General features: G+C 47.2%; 1 protein-coding gene across 6 annotated transcripts in view; it reads right to left on the bottom strand.

Annotated features, from left to right (window-relative positions):
- Nucleotides 1–306: 306 nt before the first annotated feature.
- The window catches only part of SF1 (splicing factor 1), a 34,687-nt gene continuing 14,533 nt past the window's right edge, over nt 307–20,460 (bottom strand). Inside the window, exons 4-13 of one of the 6 annotated variants that reach the window (XM_061606750.1) lie at nt 19,690–19,842; nt 19,120–19,209; nt 18,232–18,415; nt 4,036–4,151; nt 3,842–3,949; nt 3,288–3,468; nt 2,605–2,869; nt 2,300–2,356; nt 2,016–2,180; nt 307–1,566 (exon numbers count right to left, since the gene is read on the bottom strand). In XM_061606750.1, coding sequence (XP_061462734.1) covers nt 1,223–1,566; nt 2,016–2,180; nt 2,300–2,356; nt 2,605–2,869; nt 3,288–3,468; nt 3,842–3,949; nt 4,036–4,151; nt 18,232–18,415; nt 19,120–19,209; nt 19,690–19,842 — 1,663 coding nt within the window. In that variant the 3' untranslated portion in view covers nt 307–1,222. Of the gene's footprint in view, nt 1,567–2,011; nt 2,181–2,299; nt 2,357–2,604; nt 2,870–3,287; nt 3,469–3,841; nt 3,950–4,035; nt 4,152–18,231; nt 18,416–19,119; nt 19,210–19,689; nt 19,843–20,460 lie in introns of all 6 variants that reach the window. The other 5 variants (XM_061606751.1, XM_061606752.1, XM_061606755.1 and 2 more) reach the window with 5 other exon arrangements.

Below are 20,460 nucleotides of genomic sequence, written 5' to 3'. Positions count from 1 at the left end.
TTTATCTTGTTGTACACCGCCCTGAGAGCTGTTGCTATAGGGCGGTTTAGAAATGTAATTAATAAATAAAATAAAACTGGGAAGAACAGGCATGAAGGAACTGTGCCTACTTACAGTGCAGGAGGGCACACGGCAGACCGGAGGCATTGATGACACCAAGTAGGGTCAAACTTTGGCCTCAGAACAGTCCCCAATGCAACTAGCATCCTCTCAGCACATGTTGCGGACTTGGCCCCCACCTACTGGCAGGAGACAACAGTAACAAAATCCTCTGCCACCCCCTTAAATGAAAGGATGCACAAGACCTATTTTAAAAGCTGCATTTAATTGGAACCTCCCCGTTACTGCAGTTTTATTCTTACACAAAAAGCAATTAAGAAAATGGTTACAGGAGATCGAATGAAGCATTGTACACACACATCATTGTCAACAAAAATCATTCAATTTGGGGGTCAGGCCACCCCAAACCACAAAAGGCATGTAAAACAAAGAAAGGAGTTTCTAGGCAGATGGACAAGATAAGAATGGACTTCAAAACAGATGAAGATGCCCTCCCAATTTAACTACTCAATGGGACTAAGGGAGAGGGCTTAAAGCCCCTAGTTTCCAAGGAAGGCCCACCATGTGAAGTCTACTTTTCCTCTGCTATGGAAAACTTGGGGGGGGGGAGCTGGCAACCCCCAAAACAACTCTGGTGCATGCAACTTCCCAGTCTACAGAAATAATCCATTTGCTTTTTCAACTCTTACTGACAAGATTTGTTTGTGATGGAGATGCATATGGCCATGGAAAACTGGCGCCTCTGAGATGAGGTTAAAAAATCTAAGTCTGGAAAAAAGAACTTAAAATTAACAAAAGCCACTAGTTCCACCCCAGGGGGCAAGGTAGACAGAGCAGCATCAAATCACAGGAGGGCCTTGCCACCACCACAGCTAGACCTGGCAGTTTCCTATGGAGAGAAGCTCTTCTTACTCACTGCCGAATGGTGGGACAGTCCTCACTTCTGAGCGGAGACTCAGCACTAGCATCCTGATGGGGAAGTGCACCGGCCAGTCAATCAAAAACGGAATCTGACAAGAGTCACACACCTCTCTAAGTACAGAGTACAATACGGCGTGGGGAGAGGATGCCATCCTCATGTGTTCCCGGCTGGGCTTCACAAGCCTCCCCTCCAATTCCTGGCTCCATATTGGCAAGAAAAACTGTATAGAAAAGCCATTCTTCAGTTCTGTGGTGGGGGTGGTGGGGGAGCAGGGGGCATGCCAAACGGTGGCAAGGCTGGCACCCCCACCCCCATCATGGTGACAAAATTAGAAGGGTCCATGGGAGGTGGAGGAGGGGGAGGGGCGTACATCATGCCCGCGGAGCCAGGGGGCGGGGGCGGGGGCGGAGGCGGGGCCCCGGGCGGCAGCGGAGGCTGGACCCCTGGAGGCAAAGGCACCATGGAGGGGCTGCCTTGCATCTGCGGGCCCCCCGTAGAAGTTGCCGCCGCCACTGCTGCTCCCTGCTGCTGCCATGGAGGGAGGGCCCCGGTGCCAGCGCTCGTGCTGGTGGTGGTCGTCGTATCTAGGATTTAAAACACGGGGTCACCCCAAGAGCTCAGAGCCAAGCTGCCACCCCCATCCCATCGAGCAGGGAACGTCCTAAAGAGGAAAGAGGCCCAGCCCATGAATAAGCAACCCACGGGCCGGCCAGGGAGAATGCTCCAGCCCTACTATGAGACCAAGGAGCTTCCATCCTGACCAACAGATGCCAGCTTTTCTGCCAACTTCCCCAAGAAAGCGAGGGTGAAACGCTGCGGAACACGCCGCAGAGTCAGGCTCAAATAAGCGCGTTGCTGCAAATCACAAAAGGGGGGTTCTTGCAGTTCGTGCTGAAGGCTATGCCAATTCCGCCTCGCAAGTGCAGTCAGAGAGGGAGGGAGGAAGGGACTGGCCAGTGGCCACTAATGCGCTTTGCGCTTGCCCAGCAGCAGGTCACAGAGGTGCAAAATTAAAAGAAGTGCTCTTACTCACTTTGCTGCCATGGCAAGGGAGTACTGCTGCTGGGAGGCGGGGGTGGAGGCTGCTGCTGCTGCTGTTGCTGCCATGGGGGGAGAGGACCAGAGGGAGGTGGGGGAGGCTGACCACTGGGCGGAGGGGGTGGAGGGGGCATCATACCCATCGGAGGCGGCATCATACCTGTAAGGCCAGAGAGCCAGGCAGGCCATTAAGCAGAACACAGGAATATACACTCTTTGTGCCCCCCCTCCTCCCCATGACAGCCTTCAGTTTGAGAAAGAAACAAATTGGTTACTCACCTTTTCCTTGGAGGCGATAGACCCCAGAGCCCACTGGCGCATTGCCCAGGTACTGATCTTAAGGGAATGAGAGACTGTAGCTTTAGCAACAGTTGGAACTATCCCCGCCAGCCTGGGGCCTCGTTACAAAGTCGGCCACAAGCAAAGACAAGCAGACCTGGCTGTGGAAGGCTGAGGCCAATTAGCCTACGAGGTTGCCCTGTGGCTAACCCTTCATTCAAAAAACCACCGAGGCCATGAGCAAGCCAGGACCGCCCACCCCGCTTCCTTAGCAGGCTCTCCACGATGTTCTGGATTGTACTCACCCATGTGGTGGGGCCCTGGGGGACCATGAGGATGTGGCCCCTGGTTCATTGGTGGATTGTGAGGCTGCATCCAAGGTGGAGGACCATTGGGGTTGTGCTGCATTGGGTGACCCCCGTGTCCTCCCATATTTGACATGGGGTGAGGGAAACTGTGAGGGCCACCAGGTCCTGCAGGCCCTCCTCCTCCCCCTCCTCCCCCACCACCATGCATGCTATGGAAGGGCCTGTTTTCAGAGGGGCCTGAGTTCATCCACGGTGGGCGGTTCTAAGAAAAGAGAGGGGAGAGAGTATGATGTGTTATTCCAAGTAGAAACAAATAAGGAAGACCACAGGCCATATACATTCTGCACTAGTAGACGTTAAGTTTCCCACCAGAAAGTTAAATTTGGTCACTGCAAAGCATCAAAAACTTACCCTCTTCCTATGAAAATGATGCTCATTTCCCCTCTGGATTCTGAGATTTCAATAAGCATTGCTCAAATGTTTGCAAATGTATCTCTGCAGCCATATCAAAATTCAAGGGTGCCCGAAGTCCTGGGCCAGAACCAACTGTTCTACTGGCATCCTACCAATGACACTGGCTAAGTCCAATCCTATTATTCTCTTTCAAAACACATGAAAAGTCTACTCCCAATTTTGCCCTGACCAAGACCTTGCAAGTCTGAAAGATGCTTGTTACTCACAGGAGGCGGCTGGTTGTTCCCTGGCCCTGATGGTCTTGGACCACTTGGCAGGGGTGGGTTGGAAGGTCCTGAAGATGACCCCACCGATGCTGGTACAGGAGCTTCTCCCAACTCAGCCATCAGAGAGAGGTATTCTTTGTCCATCCGTGCTTTATCCTGTGCTGACTGGGGGTCCCCGGGTCTGAAAGCATAAAATCAGGTACAGCCTGCTCTGTGCCAGACAGATGTTGATACCCCAGTTGCAATATCGAAAACACTCAAGCCCTGTCTTGGACAACCACCCTTTAAGTTTAAACACATGCAAAGAAAAAGGAGTGGCCACAGTTAGGGGAAAACACCTGCCACTCTTGCCCAATTATGGGCAGGTTCACTTCTAAGTAATCTACTGGAAACCATTTCAGGCATCACCCCATTAGATCTTCACACTTCAGAGGACATGTGTGAAGAAAGTCAGACTATGCAGATGGTCACACCTTATGAAACAGGTAAGGTACGCTGCTCCTTGTTCTTCAGCATAAACAATGTTATCTCAGGCCACCCCAGTTGAGGCTTACCGGGCAAACTTGCAGTCTGATGCAATGTGGCCAGCCCCTCCACACTTGGTGCACACAGTGGTGTTTGTGATGCTGCGAGTCTCTGTATTTTGCCATGGACGCAGAATCCTAAACAGGGAAAGGAATTAGAAGAGGCTGGTAACTGAGTCAAGCTCCTTCCCCCAGTGCAAAACAGGAGGCTGACCAATACACACCTGTTGTCATCTTCACGCAGTGTCCCATTGAGTCGGGCTAGTTCCCGCAGCTGCATCTTGCGCAAGTCATTCTGGTCCTCTGGAGTTTCAATGCCTTGCTTCAGAATATTCCGGATCTAGAAGGGAGGAGGAGGGCAAGTTGTTTTATGATTGAGATCTGATTGTTGGTCATTTACCACAGTACTTCTAGGGGGCATGCAGGAGGCTTCCAGAACACAGTGGGCTAACAGCCCCCATCACCTGGTACACGCAGGGTCATGGTGTACAAACTGAATAGACAGCCAGCTCCTATGTCTCCACCTTCAATTCAGACTGCATCCGAGCCAAAGACAAAGCAGACGGAGCAAGTCAAGTAAGAGGACAAAAGAACCTGAACACACTGAGAAGAACCCCCTCTAAGCTGGCATGGCATCAATGCAACTTATGAGGCCTCAAGTGTATGTGTCCCCATCTGTTAAAAACTGTGAGGCTGGATACCTCCTGCATGCCCTCCCAAAAGGATCACTTGGGGGAAGCAGCCAATCGTCCATTCTCTGGGTGGTATGCAGGAGGCATCCAGAACACAAAGGGACTTGCCAAAGCTCAATCAAATTGGGCAGGGAATTTTTTGAAGAGGTAATTGCTGTAGGAAGGAGGGGCATTTGCTGAAGCACCCGCCCACCTCTGCTGAGGCATAATGGTGAGTTTTGTACTGTTTGGTGAAGGTGTTGGTAGCGGTCCAGGTGGCAGCTCCACCTATGTCCTCAAGAAGGGCATTTGAAGAGAAAGCTACTGAAGCAGCCACACTGCTCTGGTGGATGAGCCAAAACATCCAGAGGCTGGGGGAAGCGACTTGGTCTCATAGGCTTTGGCTATGCAAGCACACAACCAATATGCTAAGGTGGACCTGTTGACCTTTTCGCTGAATGAAGTACAGTGAAAGGAGACAAATGGAGTATTATTTGGGATAGGGTTTAGTTCCACAAAGATAAATTTTAAGTATGACAGAGGGATTAGAACAGAATGGGGGAAAGACCAGTTCCTTGGATCTATGAAAGGCCAAGCTGACATTCAGAGAGAAGGTGGATACAGGATAATTGCATGCAGGGTAAAAATACAAAGGTGGTCCTTGACAAACAAGGAGTCCAACTGAGTGCAGAAGTGATCTCCCCCTCCCAAAAAATGGGCTTGGAACAACAAAACATTGAGATGCAGAGACCAACAAGCTCAAAGGATGCCCAAATATATCTTCAGCACTAGATGCAGGCTCCACGAAGGGAAACGTTGAACTACTGGCAGACTGTTTAGAGTAACTCCCCTGAAGAACCTTATGGAGCAACGTGCCCCTAGTCTTCTGTGGCCTGTAAGAGCCAGATTCAAGAAAGGGTAGAGGTTTGCCTTTTCAGGGCTCAAGCTGAGTCCTTGTAACAATACCTTCTCTATGAACTCCAGTGCAAGAAATCATCCATTTAGGTATACAGATGTACCCCCTGAAGGTAGAAGTGTGCTATCAATGACACCGTCACCTTGGTGAACAGGCGTTCTGTAAACACCCAATTCAAAGGGCAATGCCTTGAATTGGAAATGTGCACTCTAGGAACCGTCTATGGGTGTAGGTGAGTGGAGGTATGAAATCAATGTAAACTAAGAAATCCCCGAGACACGATGCCACTAGAATACACGCCAAGGTGTCCATGCTGAATCTACGAGATGCCACATTTCCTGATGTATTTCATGCCCAAGATGAGGCACCGACAAGGAAAATAAGAGTAGACTTCCTGAAACCTCAGAATTGGGACCAAGTATTGCTCCAACTTCCTTGAGATGATCTGCAGCCTCTCTCACAATGTGAGGTTTTTATCTGATGACACTGAGGAGACACCCTACATCCAGTTTAGATTACTGTAATGCGCTCTATGTGGGGCTGCCTTTGAAGACTGTTCGGAAACTTAAACTGGTACAAAGAGCTGCAGCCAGAGTGCTAACTGGAGTTGGTTACAGGGACCATACAACCCCCTTGTTGCGACAGCTCCACTGGCTGCCAGTTTGTTTCCGGTCACAATTCAAAGTGCTGGTTTTGACCTATAAAGCTCTATACGGCCTAGGTCCAGGCTATTTGTCAGACCGTATCTCCCCATATGAGCCTGCCCGGGCGCTGAGATCCTCAGGAGAGGCCCTTCTCTCAGTCCCAACACCTTCGCAAGCGCGATTGGTGGGGACGCGAGATAGGGCCTTCTCGGTGGCTGCCCCCAGGTTCTGGAACTGTCTTCCTAGGGAAGCACGAATGGCCCCTTCCTTGCTATCCTTCCGTCGGCAGGCAAAGACTTTTTTATTCCGACAGGTTTTGGACTAGAAGATGTTTAAGATAGGACCTCATAAGGTCTGTTGTATTGTTCTATGGTCCTATTCTTAATGTTTTAAATTGTCTTAGTATTTAAGTGTATGTTTCATGGATTTAATGTTACGAATAGTTTAATTCTATTTTAATTGTATATTTTTGTATGTTTTTTACCTATGTGTAGTTTTTATTTGTAAGCCGCCCTGAGTTCCAGTTTTGGAAAAAAGGCGGGGTAATAAATAAATAATAATAATAATAATAATACTTCTTGGTGTGGAAACAAACTCAATGGAATAGCTGTGCCTGACCAAGCTGAGCACTCAAGGCCTGGTCAAAGCCTCCTAGGCTGTCAAAAATGCCTGAAGGTGTCCTCTGACAGGAATAAGTGTCATTCTGCCAGACTGGGAGATAGTGACCTTGTTTGCTAACTAAGACTAGCCTTTGGAGGAAACATGGGCTCTATGCCATGCAGGCCTGTTTCATCTTCCCTGTCTATCAATATATCATTTAGAGCAGGGGTAGCCAACATAATGCCCTCCAGATGTTTTGGACTATAACTCCCATCATCCTTCACCACTGGCCATGCTGGGGGGGGGGCTGATGAGAGTTGTAGTCCAAAACATCTGGAAGGCACCATGTTGGCTACCCCTGCTTTAAAGGAGCCCTCTGAAAAGCGAACAACATTTGCCCAGAAGGTGTGTCCACATTCCAGTTGTGCAACAATATAGCACCCGAGCTATGGTAGGGCCCAGACACCACACTCGACTGAGTCCAGTGCAGCATCTGCCATAACTGAATGTCAAAAAGACTAAAGTAATGACAACAGAAGATTTATGTAACTTTAAAGTTGACAATGAGGACATTGAACTTGTCAAGGATTATCAATACCTCGGCACAGTCATTAACCAAAATGGAGACAATAGTCAAGACATCAGAAGAAGGCTAGGGCTGGGTAGCGTAGCTGTGACAGAACTAGCAAAGGTCCTCAAATGCAATGATGTATCACTGAACACCAAAGTCAGGATCATTCAGACCATGGTATTCCTGATCTCTATGTAGGGATGTGAAAGTTGGACAGTGAAAAAGGCGGATAAGAGAAAAATCAACTCATTTGAAATGTGGTGGTGGAGAGCTCTGCATATACCATGGACTGCGAAAAAGACAAGTAATTAGGTGTTAGAACAAATTAAACCAGAACTGTCACTAGAAGCTAAAATGATGAAACAGATTATCATACTTTGAACACATCATGAGAAGACATGATTCACTAGAAAAGACAGTAATGCTGGGAAAAACAGAAGGGAGAAGAAAACGAGGAAGGCCAAACAAGAGATGGATTGGTTCCATAAAGGAAGCCACAGACCTGAACTTACAAGATCTGAACAGGGTGGTTCATGACAGATGCTAAGTTTCCCTAAGCTTATGTTATTCTGGGTGGGGATCTAAATGCCAGGACAGGTGCTAATGATGAAGCTTTATATAATCACTTTCATCTAGTCCCTCCAGCAATTTATCTGCCCCCCTTTTGCTCGAGTAGACACTCCAAGGACAAAGGCTGCAATCTTGCTGGCCTTTGTCTCCTTCAGATGACCTATGCTTGCGATCTGGCCATTCTAAATGGTGGCGTGATGAGAGACCTGCATGGTGAATTCACCTACGTCTCATGCCATGGGGCGTCTACTTTCGACTATTTAGTGATCTCCCCCAATTTGGTGGAGAAAGTCTCAAGGTGTTCAATAGGAGTAAGGGACGAAAGTGACCATCTCCCATTGATTTGTTCCTTTAAGTTGGGTCACAATAGGTTACTACTCACACGTGCTCCCGCCCCTAAACTTGTGGCTGATAAGGGAAATACCCGTATCAGATGGACCCCTGCCATTGCCCTCAAACTATCTAAATTCCTATATTCCGCTGAGGGTATTGGCTTTAGGAATAGGCTTCTGCAAGAAACCACCCCGATTTCTATTTGTACATCTTATACAGCTTGTACAGCTGGTAGGGTTTATAAGTAATTCCTTAACTCTCAACCTTCAGCCGAGGCCAGGCACTCTAGAGCGGATGTCAAAGCCCTGGTTTGACAAGGACTGTGTAGCCTTGAAGAGCACCCTTATGACCATATACAGAAGCTACAGAGCTTCAGAGCTAACGGTTCTCCCCAATGAGTATCTGGTAACTAAAAGCCGCTGTAAGGCTCTAATTAAAGCCAAAAAAAAATCTCATCAAAAGGAATGTTGGAAAAACTTAATAGAAGCCTCCCGCCTAAAAGACTCGAGAAAGTTTTGGAAGCTGGTAGCTGGGAGACACCCGTCCATTCCCCCGAGTATCGATTATCACATCTCAGCCAGCGAAAGGGAATCATATTTCACTGGCATATTTGCTAAGGGTCATGATCTCGTCAGCCCCGCATGGGTTGATGTTAATACGTTACCCAAATGGCCACCGGTTCCCGTGTGCGAGACGGCCACACTTATAGGTAAGCTGAAATTAGGCAAGGCGCCTGGTGTTGATAATATTACCTCGGAACTCCTCAAAAAGCACCTGGACTGGTGAGCTCCAATCCTAGCGGCCCTGTTCTCGGCTATAGAACCCAATCGATCTCCATCCCAGATGACTGGCGCATGGCCATTGTAATTCCCCTCTACAAGAAAGGCAAACGTACGGACCCGTCTAACTATAGACCAATTAGTCTTCTCAGCATCATTAGTAAACTGTACGCAAGCCATCTCTTAGAGAAGCTAAACTCTTGGATGGAAGATGAGAAAGTGTTGGCTGTTGAACAGGCAGGCTTCAGATCAAGTTGCTCCACAGTGGACCATGGCCTCGTCCTCCAGCATTTGGCTGAAAAATACTCTTCCCGCAAGGGAGGGGCCCCTTTCACTGCTTTTATTGACCTTAAAGCAGCTTTTGACTCTATACCCCAGGAGAGACTGTGGACGAAATTAACGGAGTTAAACATCGATAGGCGTTTGCTCTGCTTAATTCGTTGTCTGCATGAGAGGACTCAGATAAGGGTAAGATGTAACCGGACCGGCCATCTGTCAGCCCCGATCCCATCCCTTAAGGGAGTAAAGCAGGGCTGTGTGTTGGCTCCCTCCCTATTCAATATCTATATAAACTCGCGGACAAAACGCCTGTCGGCAGTAAACTCTCACCCTCCTGTCTTGGCAAGGAGACACTTAACATGTCTTCTATATGCCGACGACATTGCCCTGTTATCCCAAACGCAGGTGGGCTTACGTCGTCTCTTAAGAGAACTTGCCTCCTTTTGTGTGGATGAACTTTTGAGAATTAACTATGCGAAAAGCAAGGTTTTAGTTTTCGCCAAAAGCAGACACAAACACCGCTGGCAAATTGACAACCTTATTATTGACCCAGTCAACGCCTTCAGTTACCTTGGCATTGTATTCCATCCCTTAGGTTCTTGGAATGCACATTTTGTCCGGTCTGCTGCAACCGCACAGAAATCAGCCAGAGCTTTATTGACCTTCGACCTTCTTTTATACAAAGGGTGGTCAGTACATTCCAGCAGCAGTCCAGGTATTCAACGCCAAGGTGCTCCCTCAACTTCTTTACGGGATCCAAATTTGTAGTGGAGGCAATTACGCATTGTTGGAGAGGGTACAATCTAAATTTATGAGGTCCGTTTTGGGTGCTCCGAGATGTGTCCCCAATGTGACCTTACGCTTGGAATTAGGTGCCCTTCTGATTGAGACCCACGCTTGGATATTAAAATTTAGCTACTGGATGAAGCTGCTATTTTTACCCACTGGATTGGCCCCATTAACTTTGGAAGATTCCTTCCAATCTCAATGGCGACGGGTAATGACTCACAAACTCGGAACTCTCGGTTTCTCACTCCCAGCGATTGGCGCCCTAGGCCATACGACCGCTAAAACAACAATTATCCAACGCCTCAAAGATATTGAGTATCAGAACAACATGAGCCTAGTTGCCGCTTATTCGCAATGCAGTATTAATGTAAATCCCTGTATGTCAGGCCCAGGATGTGACTCAGGAACCAGACCAGCGGTTGTAGTTAATTCGTGTTTTATTAGGGTAATGTCCAAACAAAGACTGCGTTTTCTCATGAAGCAATACAGGGATACAGGTCCTGCGGCATTGGGAGAAAGTTGACAGAGCAAGGGACTTCTTCCCGCCTGTTCTTTAAGAAGGGGCCAAACGGGCGCGCAATCTTTCGCTCCTCCTTAACTGCCCCTCAGGTACTGCCCGCCTTCCCCCCCTTCTCTCCTGTCTTTTCAGCTGTCTGCGTGTGCGCGGTGAGGGGGGAAGCATCACCCCCTCCTCTTCTGAAGTTTCCGATTCCAGGATGGGGGATAGGGGAGGGGCTGATGGTAAACTGCCTCCCCGCTTTTCGGCTGTGAGCAGCCCTCCCTCTTCCCCCTCTTGCTCTGAGCCTGAAAGAGGGGGAGGCGTGAGAATGTCCAGGGAGGGCTCAGGCTCCCCGTTGCTAAGCGACCTTATCACTTGCAGTTCCTCTGTTTCGTCTTCGCTCCAAAGGGGGGAAGTTCCTCCCCCTTCCCTCTGCCATCCATCCGAATACTCTTCTCCCAACTCTCCGGGATCCAGCTCCCCGGGATTGGGACCCCAGCTCTGCCTTCCGACACTGTATCTCGGCCACTTACATTTCAAGTTTATCTACCCCGAAACTCAGGAGAGCTTTTACCCTGGCACGATTCAATGTTTTGCCCTCAGCACTAATAGAGGGTAGATACAGGGGCGTCGATTATTATGATCAAACTTGCCCCTGTGGAGCAGATGCGGTGGAGACAGTGAGCCATGTACTACTTTGCTGCCCTTTTTATTCAGATCTCCGCCTTAAGTTCATCTCCCCACTTTTATCTAATCTTCCTCTGAGCCCAGAAGCTATGATTTTACAATATTTAATGGCAGATTCAGAATCACGGATCACTGCTAAGGTCGCCTCATTCTGCGCAGCTGCTATGGTTCGCAGGAGGGACCTAGTGCGATGTCTATTAGATCAAGGTTTTAGCTAGATTACTATGCGGACCCAGTTTTAGCTTTTTAGCTTTCTCACTGCACTGATACTGTATTGTATTCTATCTCCACTCTGATATTCAGAGGATCTGTAATTATATCGCTGGTCTTGGACCGTAATAAAGATTTTACACTATGTATGGATGTGAAAGTTGGACAGTGAAAAAGGCGGATAAGAGAAAAATCAACTCATTTGAAATGTGGTGGTGGAGAGCTTTGCACATACCATGGACTGCGAAAAAGACAAATAAAGGAAGCCATAGACCTGAACTTACAAGATCTGAGCAGGGTGGTTCATGACAGATGCTCTTGGAGGTTGCTGATTCATAGGGTTGCCATAAGTTGTAATCGACTTGAAGGCACATAACAACGACAGAACAAATTAAACCAGAACTGTCACTAGAAGCTAAAATGATGAAACAGATTATCATACTTTGAACACATCATGAGAAGACATGATTCACTAGAAAAGACAGTAATGCTGGGAAAAACGGAAGGGGGAAGAAAACGAGGAAGGCCAAACAAGAGATGGATTGGTTCCATAAAGGAAGCCACAGACCTGAACTTACAAGATCTGAACAGGGTGGTTCATGACAAATGCTCTTGGAGGTCGCTGATTCATAGGGTCGCCATAAGTCGTAATCGACTTGAAGGCACATAACAACAGGGCATATCAAGGCCTGTGCATTCTATTCTCTAGATCTTGTTCTTCCAACAAGTCCTTAATCTGGAAGCACTGCCAAGGACGACACAGAAGCAGCAGATGGTGTACTTGGGCTTTCAAAAAGCTTTTGACAAGGTACCTCACCAAAGACTCCCGAGTAAGCTTAGGTGTGGTGGAAAAAGAGAAGTCCTCTTGTGAATCAGCAACTGGTTAAGTAACAGGAAGCAGAAAGTAGGACTAAATGGACAGTTCTCCCAATGGAGAGATGTAGAAAGCGAGTTCCCCAAGGATCAGTATTGGGACCTGTGCTTTGTTACTTGTTCATAAATGATCTAGAGTTACAGGTGAGCACTGAAGTGATCAAGTTCGCTGATGATACTAAATTGTTCAAGGTTGTTAAAACAAAAAGGATTGTGAAGAGCTCCAAATAGACTTCACCAAACTGAGTGAACGGGCAGTAAAATGGCAAATGCAGTTCAATGTAAACAAATGTAAAATGATGCAGACTGGGGCAAAAAATACTAATTTCACATACACGCTCATGTGGTCTGAACTGGCAGTGACTGACCAGGAATGCAGCTGGCTTGATGAAGATGTCAACCCAGTGTGCAGCAGCTGTCAAAAAGGCAAATTCCATGCTAGGGATCGTTAGGTAAGGAACTGAAAATAAAACTGCCGAGATCATAACGCAGTAATACAAATCTATAGTGCTGCTGCATTTAGTACAGCTCTGGTTGCCTCATTTCAGAAAGGATATTGTAGAGCTAGAAAAGGTTCAGAAAAGAGCAACCCAAACAATGAAGGGGATGCAGCAACTTCTCTGTGGGGAAAGGTTGCAGCATTTGGGGCTTTTTAGTTTAGGGAAAAGGCAAAAGTTGACATGATAGAAGTTTATAAATTATGCATGGCACGGAGAAAGTGGATAGAAACATTTTTCTCCCTCTCATATCATATAACACTAGAACTTGTGGAAAGCCAATGAAGTTGAATGTTGGAAGATTCAGGACAGACAAAAGAAGTTCTTCTTCACATAGTGCATAACCTATGGAATTCACTTCCATAGGAGGCAGTGATGGCCACCAACCTGGATGGCTTGAAAAGAGGATTAGACAAATTCATGGAGGTTAAGGCTATCAATAGCTACTAGCTGTAACGGCTATGCTCTGCCTCCACAGTCAGAGGCAATATGATTCTGAACACCAGTTGCGGAAACCCCAGTGGGAAGAGCGCGCTTGCGCTCAGGTCCTGCTTACTGGCTTCCTGTTGGGGCATCTGGTTGGCCACAGTGAGAACAGGATGGTGGACTAGGTAAATCATTAGCCTGATCCAGCGGCCTCTTTTTATGTTCTTAGATGCTGTGCAGCAAAAGTGTGCCTCTGCTTCATATGCCTTTAGATCTGAGCACCTCTCCCATGGCTCTTGGAGAAGGGTGTTGCCATCCCTCAGGATCCAAAGCAGGGCCATCTATCAGGGGAACTCTAAAACAGTTCAGAGCCTTATCCAATACGGTAAAATATTTTTGTACCACATCTGTGGCTTTTTTACCATGCAACGGAGATGCCATTCCACATCTACTACTTCTGGGAAGCAGGTAGGAAAAAACAAGCCTTAATGGCAACAGCTGTCAGCAATGTACTGACCACGCAGACTTCTGCTCTCAAGAACACTCTTTGCAATGGTGGCTGGAACAGTTTGTGACCAGGAAAGTGCTCTGTTCTTTCTCCCCTGGAGAGCCCAGGGCTAGTGGTGCAGCCACCTGATAACAGAGGATTTTGCCTTTGATTTAGCCCTTTAACTTGGGGAGATTTTTTAAAAAAGAAAGAAAAGGAAGCCCGGGGGGGGGGGGGGAATTAAAGCTTAAAAAAAAGAGCAATCAGAACGTAGACAAATGAAGCAAACGCTAGGAGAATGAACTTTCCCAAGTGAGACAGAGACAGAACTGGGTATCAATATTGTTTGTACCATGTGACTCTGTCTGTCCTGGACAGTCAGAAGACAGTAATCCACTCTAGTTTGGTTGCCTCCTCCATGCTAGTCATTCACATGCCTTTCAACATGTGTCACGGACCGCCAAAGCAAGGGACAATTTTCAGTGACCAGATTTTACTTGCTGTCACAAATCCACTTTTTAAATAAAGGGTTTCACAGGCTTCCTACGGTCTACAGGCATATGAGGCCATTACTCTGCTGAAGCTAAGCAGGTCCAGTCAATGCTGGATAAGTGTCACCTGGGAACCACATGCATGCTTCTTGGGCTCCATGATGGAAGAAAGGCAAGATATAATTTTAAAAAACTCCTCTGCACTGTATTCATAGTCACTGCCACCAGTCTTCAATACAACATTTTTCTTCTCCAAGGTTCCAAGGACCCTTTCGTGGAGGAGGGGAAGATGGCTGTAAGGGGGATACACGGTAAGGGCAAGTCTATGGTTCTGAGTCTCTATCTTACATCGTTGGTACACTGCTGAGGTAACAGGAGTTAGATAATCAAAACACAAATAACTGATATGAGGGCCATTGAATCCTAGGATAGGCACAGCCTTACTCCCACAGGCAAAGGGCTCTTTTTCAAATCATTTCTGACATTTTTTCTCAGGGCCCTATCAGGGATGAGAGCTGCAGCTTAATGACAATTTGGACTGGGCAATGGGCATGTGGGATTTGAAGTCCAACTATCACCAATTGCTAACATTTGATCTGTCAGGCTTGGGGAGGAAGTATAATGGAAGGGAAGCTGAATCCCTGGGATAACTCCTGCTGCTGTTTGAAATATTAAGCCAGCCAGCTTTCTTGCCCATCTTGGTGTCAGTCTTCAAATTATATACAGGTGTATCCAAATACGATATAATGAAGGTGCCGATTTGGTGTGCATTACCGAGACCTGGGTGGGTGAGCTGGGAGGAGCTGATCTGACCCAGCTTTGCCCACCTGGGTACTCAGCGCAACAGCAGCACAGCCTGCAGGGACAGGGGAGGGAGAGTTACTGTGGTCTACAGAACTTCCATCTCTGTCACCAGGAAACCACTCTGTCTTGGAGCTGGCTGTGAGGGTCTGCACCAGGTGTCGGGCCAAGGAGACAGTAAACTGGGGTTCCTGCTTGTGTACCATCCACCCTGCTGCCTGGCAGCTTCTCTGAGCAAGCTGGCAGAGGCCATCTCGGCTGTGGTATTGGAGGAGCCCAGAACAATAGTCCTGGACGATTTCAATGACTTCATGGCCTTCATGACTACCATGAAGCTGTCTCAAGTTGTCATCAGCCTGACGGATAAGGCCAGGCATGGCATCAATTTGGTTTTTGCTCCAGATGGAGGAAGGGGTAGTCTGGAAATGGGTGTGTGTGGATATCACCCCATTGTCATGGTCAGACCACTTCTAAACTTATGGCTCTGATCCTCCCCTGCAGGGGTGGTGGACCATTAAGATGGTCTGCCCCCGGAGACTAATGGAATCCACTGGATTCCTGAATGCCCTGGAGGAGTTCCTAGTTGATAGAGCAGTTAACCCTGTTGAAGCCCTTGTCACGCTGAGGAACAGCAAGGCGTGTCGGACTCTCCTGAGCCCCCTCTCCAGTATCGTGGAGCCTGGTTTGCACCTTGCTACACCAATGAACTAAGGCCAATTAAACAGGCTGGACGATGGCTAGAGGCAAATGGCAAAAGACATGCTGTGAGGCTGATCAGGTCCACTTCTCTGACACCATCACATCCTCAGGTAGCCATCCTGTGGAGCTTTTCCGTATTGTCAGGGAACTCTTGATATCAACTCCAGGAAACAGTTTTAGACCCTTCAGAGGCCCACTGTGAATTCTTTGCAAGACACTTTCAGGGTAAAGTTGCTTGCCTCTGCAGCAATCTTGATGCCCCAACCACATCTACTATGTCCCCAGTGAGGTGTCCAGTGCAACGTCTGCTGCAACTGCTTGGGATCGGTCTCAAGTTGATGCGGCCTGATGAGGTGGACAGGGTGCTTGTGACGATGCGGCCAGCAATGTGTCCTCTCAACCCTTGCACTTCTTGGCTTATTAAACCTTGCCAAGGGGGTTTGACAGAGTGGATCCAGGGTGCAGTCAACCAATCGTTGTGGGAGGGACTGGTTCCAGCTGCCCTGAAAGAGGCAGTGATCTGACCACTCCTGAAAAAGCCCATCCTGGACCCATTGGTTTGTGAAAACTACCCCCTAGTTGCAAATACCCCCCTTTTAGGGAAGGTGATTGAGGGTTGTAGTGCAGCAATTGCAAATACTCTTGGATGAAACAGATTACCTTGACCCATTCCAGTCTGGGTTCAGGCCTGTTTATGGGACTGAATCGGGCTTGGTTGCCCTGATGGATGACCTTTATTGGGAGAAGAACGGGCGAGCGCAATCTTGTTATTCTTATTGATCTCTCAGTGGCTTTTGATATCATTGACTATGGTATCCTTCTGGGCCGACTTGGTGAGATGGGTGTTGGAGGCACTGTTTTACAGTGATCACAATCCTATCTCCAGGACAGTTTTCAGAGAATAGCATTGGGTGATTGTCTTTTGGCCTCCTGGCTGTTGTGTTGTGCCACCGCTGCAGGATACCATCTTGTCCCCCATACCGTTTAACATCTATATGAAGCCCTTGGGAGAGGTCATCAGGAGATTTGGGATGAGGTGTCAACAGTATGCTGATGATACCCAGCTCTATTTCTGTGAAACATCTGAATCGGGAGAGGCCTGGAATCGGTGGTGGGCTGGATGAGGGCCAATAAACTGAGTCTGAATCCAAGCAAGAGAGAGGGGCTGTGGGTTGGTGGTTCTCAAGTTCGGATATTAGGTCAGTTGCCTGCTTTGGATGGGGTCGTACTCCCTCTGAAAGAGCAGGTCTGTAGTCTGGGGGTGCTCCTGGATCTATCTTTGTGGCTAGAGGCCCAGGTGACCTCCGTGGCTAGGAGTGCTTTTGGTAAGACAACTGCGGCTGTTTCTGGACCGGGATAGCCTGACCACTGTTGTCCTTGCACTGGTAACCTCCAGGCTGGATTACGGTAATGTGCTCTATGTGGGGCTGCCCTTGAGGTTGGTCCAGAAGCTGCAGGTGCTGCAAAATGCAGCCGTGAGACTGCTCACTGGGGCAGGGTATTGCCAACATGTCAGCCTGCTGCTGAAAGAATTGCATTGGATGCCTATTAGCTACCAGGCTCTGTTCAAGGTTCTGGTTTTGTATAGCGTCCTATACAGCTTGGGACCAGGGTACCTGAAAGATTGTCTTACCCCTCATATACGCACTGGATCACTGCGCTCTGCAGGTGAGGGCCTCCTGCAGATACAGTGCCTTTCAAAAGTATTCAGACCCCTGACCAATGCTCCCATATTATTGAATTACAAATGGTACATTGTATTTTCATTCTGTATGATATTTTATTTTCAAACACTGAAACTCAAAATCAATTATTGTAAAGTGACATTGGTTTTATGTTGGGAAATGTTTGTAAGACTCATAAAAACTGAAACGTGGTTCCTCTGTCATCTTTTCGGTGCCTACTGAAGAGCTTCCTCTTTCAACAAGCCTTTTAGGCAGATACCTTATCCCAGTCTCCTTGTAATTGCTTTTTAGTATGTTTCTGAAGTTTTAAAAAATGTGTTTTTAAAGATGTTTTGTTTTAGTATTTTAAAGATGTTATATAAGTCTTGTTTTTATTATGTTTTACAGCATTTTTAGTGCTTTTCTTTGCTGCCCTGGGCTCAAACTTGGAGGAAGGGCAGGATATAAATCTAATAATAAATAAAACAAAATAGAAATATAATGGTGTACTAGGGCATGGGCTGAAGGTGTAAGATAAGCAAGTCCAGTCACTGCCTGCATGGGAGACCCTGACAAATCCTATGAATACTGCATTTAATTCCATGATGGAAGAAAGGTGAGAAACAAGTAAAATAAATATAATAGCAGCAGCACCACTACAAGAGCTGTCCTGTAATGCTTATGCTTGGGGTATGGCTGACTGCCATATCTATGGTCAAACTGCCTAGTGGCAACCTTTTTTTTTTGCCTTCCCTCTGCAGCGTGCAGCCTGGCTTGCTCAGATGCATTTCTTGGAATGTGCATCCCTTAAGGCGCTCTCTGCTCTCTGCTTGCACACATTATGCCTTAGACTGCATGTATCAATATTTCTGCTTAGGTTTGCACCAAGAGCGTTTTGGTCCCTGCCTCTATGGTGTCTACATGTGCCCATTACCTGTTCCACAGCCTTCTTCACGTTCTCCATGGTGTTAGCAGTGACCAAAGCATGAAGTGGCTCGTCCTCACCAGGCAGCATCTGGCCATCTTTCCGTCCCACCTTGCCTTCTTTCACAGACCCTTTGCCTCTGATCATAATCTTAGCATTGCACTCCTTCTCAATGTTCTTCAATGTGTTCCCTCTAGAAAGGGGAGAATCCAAACCCAAATATTTACATTAACAGCCAATGCTCTGATTATCTTCAAAAGAAAATAAACCCCAAAAACAAGTAACCTGGGAGCTTAGCTTGGAATCCTGAAGATTGTGGGAGGGCCAAGAAAATTCAGTGACAAGAAAACTACATGGTTAAATGAATCTATCTGTATTAGTACTGGAAGAGGTCCACAAAACAGGTTCTAAGGATGAACCTTACTTTAATATTAAAACCTTAACTATTCAGGAAATATTGTAGAAAGAGCAGAGCATTTATAATATGCCCACTAAATTTACTAAGAATGAACAGTAACCCATTAAGCTGGACATTTTGTATGGTTACAAAAAAAGCTGAAGTAGTTCTTGCATATCAAGCAGTCCACACACACACACACACACACACACACACACACACACACACACACACACACACACACACACACACACACACACACACACACACACACACACACACACACACACACACACACACACACACACACACACACACACACACACACACACACACACACACACACACACACACACACACACACACACCCCCCCCCCCCCTGTAATATCAAGACTATTTTCGAAAACCTTCCCATGACACAGCATTGCAATCTCATCCCTTGATCCTTGACATGCATGTTGTGATGACCCAGCCTCCATCAAAGAAACACATATCCTTACCTGGGTCCAATCAGAAGCCCAACGAAGTTAATCTCAGGATATTCATCCTGTGGGATCATCACCTTATCACTCACTCGAGTTGCTGGAGGCCTGGGAAGGATTAGAAAGCAAGTGTCACGTGTGGTTACCCCCTACAACAAACACCCACCAAGGTCAAACGTACAACCCTACAAAACAAACTAACACAGAGAGCCTGGGGCAGCTATGATTAAGAGGAAGCTCTGCAATGGGACCTGCCACTTGAGCATTTAAGATCTTCAGAAGCCTGCTCAGAGCTTCTCAGACATGGTGGTTAACAATGCAGTGCAGGGTCTTCTTAGCTGTGGCGCCTCATCTCGAGCTCTCTTCTCTGTAAACTTGAATGGCGACGCCCATTCAAACTGTGTTTAGCTGATAGCCAAAGACCTTTTAATGCCTTTTGTAGAGTCTTTAAAAATATATATCTTTATTCCGTTTTAAATGTTTATGTAAAAGGCTGACTGTGAGGCAAGATAGATCTATATCAAATAATATGCTAGGCAACAGAGAAGACAAACCCCACCCCAAACTTGTCTCCATCCCCCAGTTTACTTGTAATCAGCTGGTGGCTTAAAGTCTGGGTTGAGCGCAACCATCTCCGTTATCAGGTTGTGCCTCTCCTCTTCCAACTTCTTGCGTGTACGGAACTCGCGGGTATTCAAACGCTTCCCCTCACTATTGTAAATTGGTTCAGGGGAAGGAGACCTGCAGAGGAACAATTCCCAGTTATTCCTCATGCAACTGAATCCTCAAGACCACTTATTAAGTACAGGCTTCCCCTCAACTCTAGCACAATTTAGAGAAAATAAAGTAAGAGACCACAGGAAAGGAAGGTGTAAACTCACTCATACCCATTAACGCCTCATGGACAAGGCAACTGTAGCAAACCACTGCCTGCTACCAGGAAGAAAAAACTGGGGTATTTTATTGGGGAAGGAGGGGTGTAGAAAAGGGAGTGGGGTCACACACAGCCATGACACAGCTCTGCCATGAGTGTGCCTTGTTGTTAAAAAAGGGGGAGGGGGGCAGGGAAGATGGAGAAAGTTGATTCACACAAAGAACAAACTTTCCAACTTCATTATTCCATGGAGGCAAACATTTAGAAAGAACCCTGGTGCAGGAGGTAAATCAATAAAGAATTATTCAGGTTAACTCTGGATTTTTTAACATGAGAAAAGCAACAAGACAGGTTAAGCTTCTATCAAATTCTTTCTGGCAATACAAATTAAATCTATTTCACTGGCACCACGTGGACGGGTCAAGGCTTCTGTCCTGGCTTTACCTCCATTTTGCTGGCTGCATCAAGGCCGAATGGACCTGTTT

The sequence above is a fragment of the Rhineura floridana genome, chromosome 22 (assembly GCF_030035675.1).
Source record: "Rhineura floridana isolate rRhiFlo1 chromosome 22, rRhiFlo1.hap2, whole genome shotgun sequence".
Taxonomy (NCBI): Eukaryota; Metazoa; Chordata; class Lepidosauria; order Squamata; family Rhineuridae; genus Rhineura; species Rhineura floridana.
The sequence above is the reverse complement of the archived record's forward strand: the minus strand, read 5'-3'. Positions and strand labels throughout refer to the sequence as shown.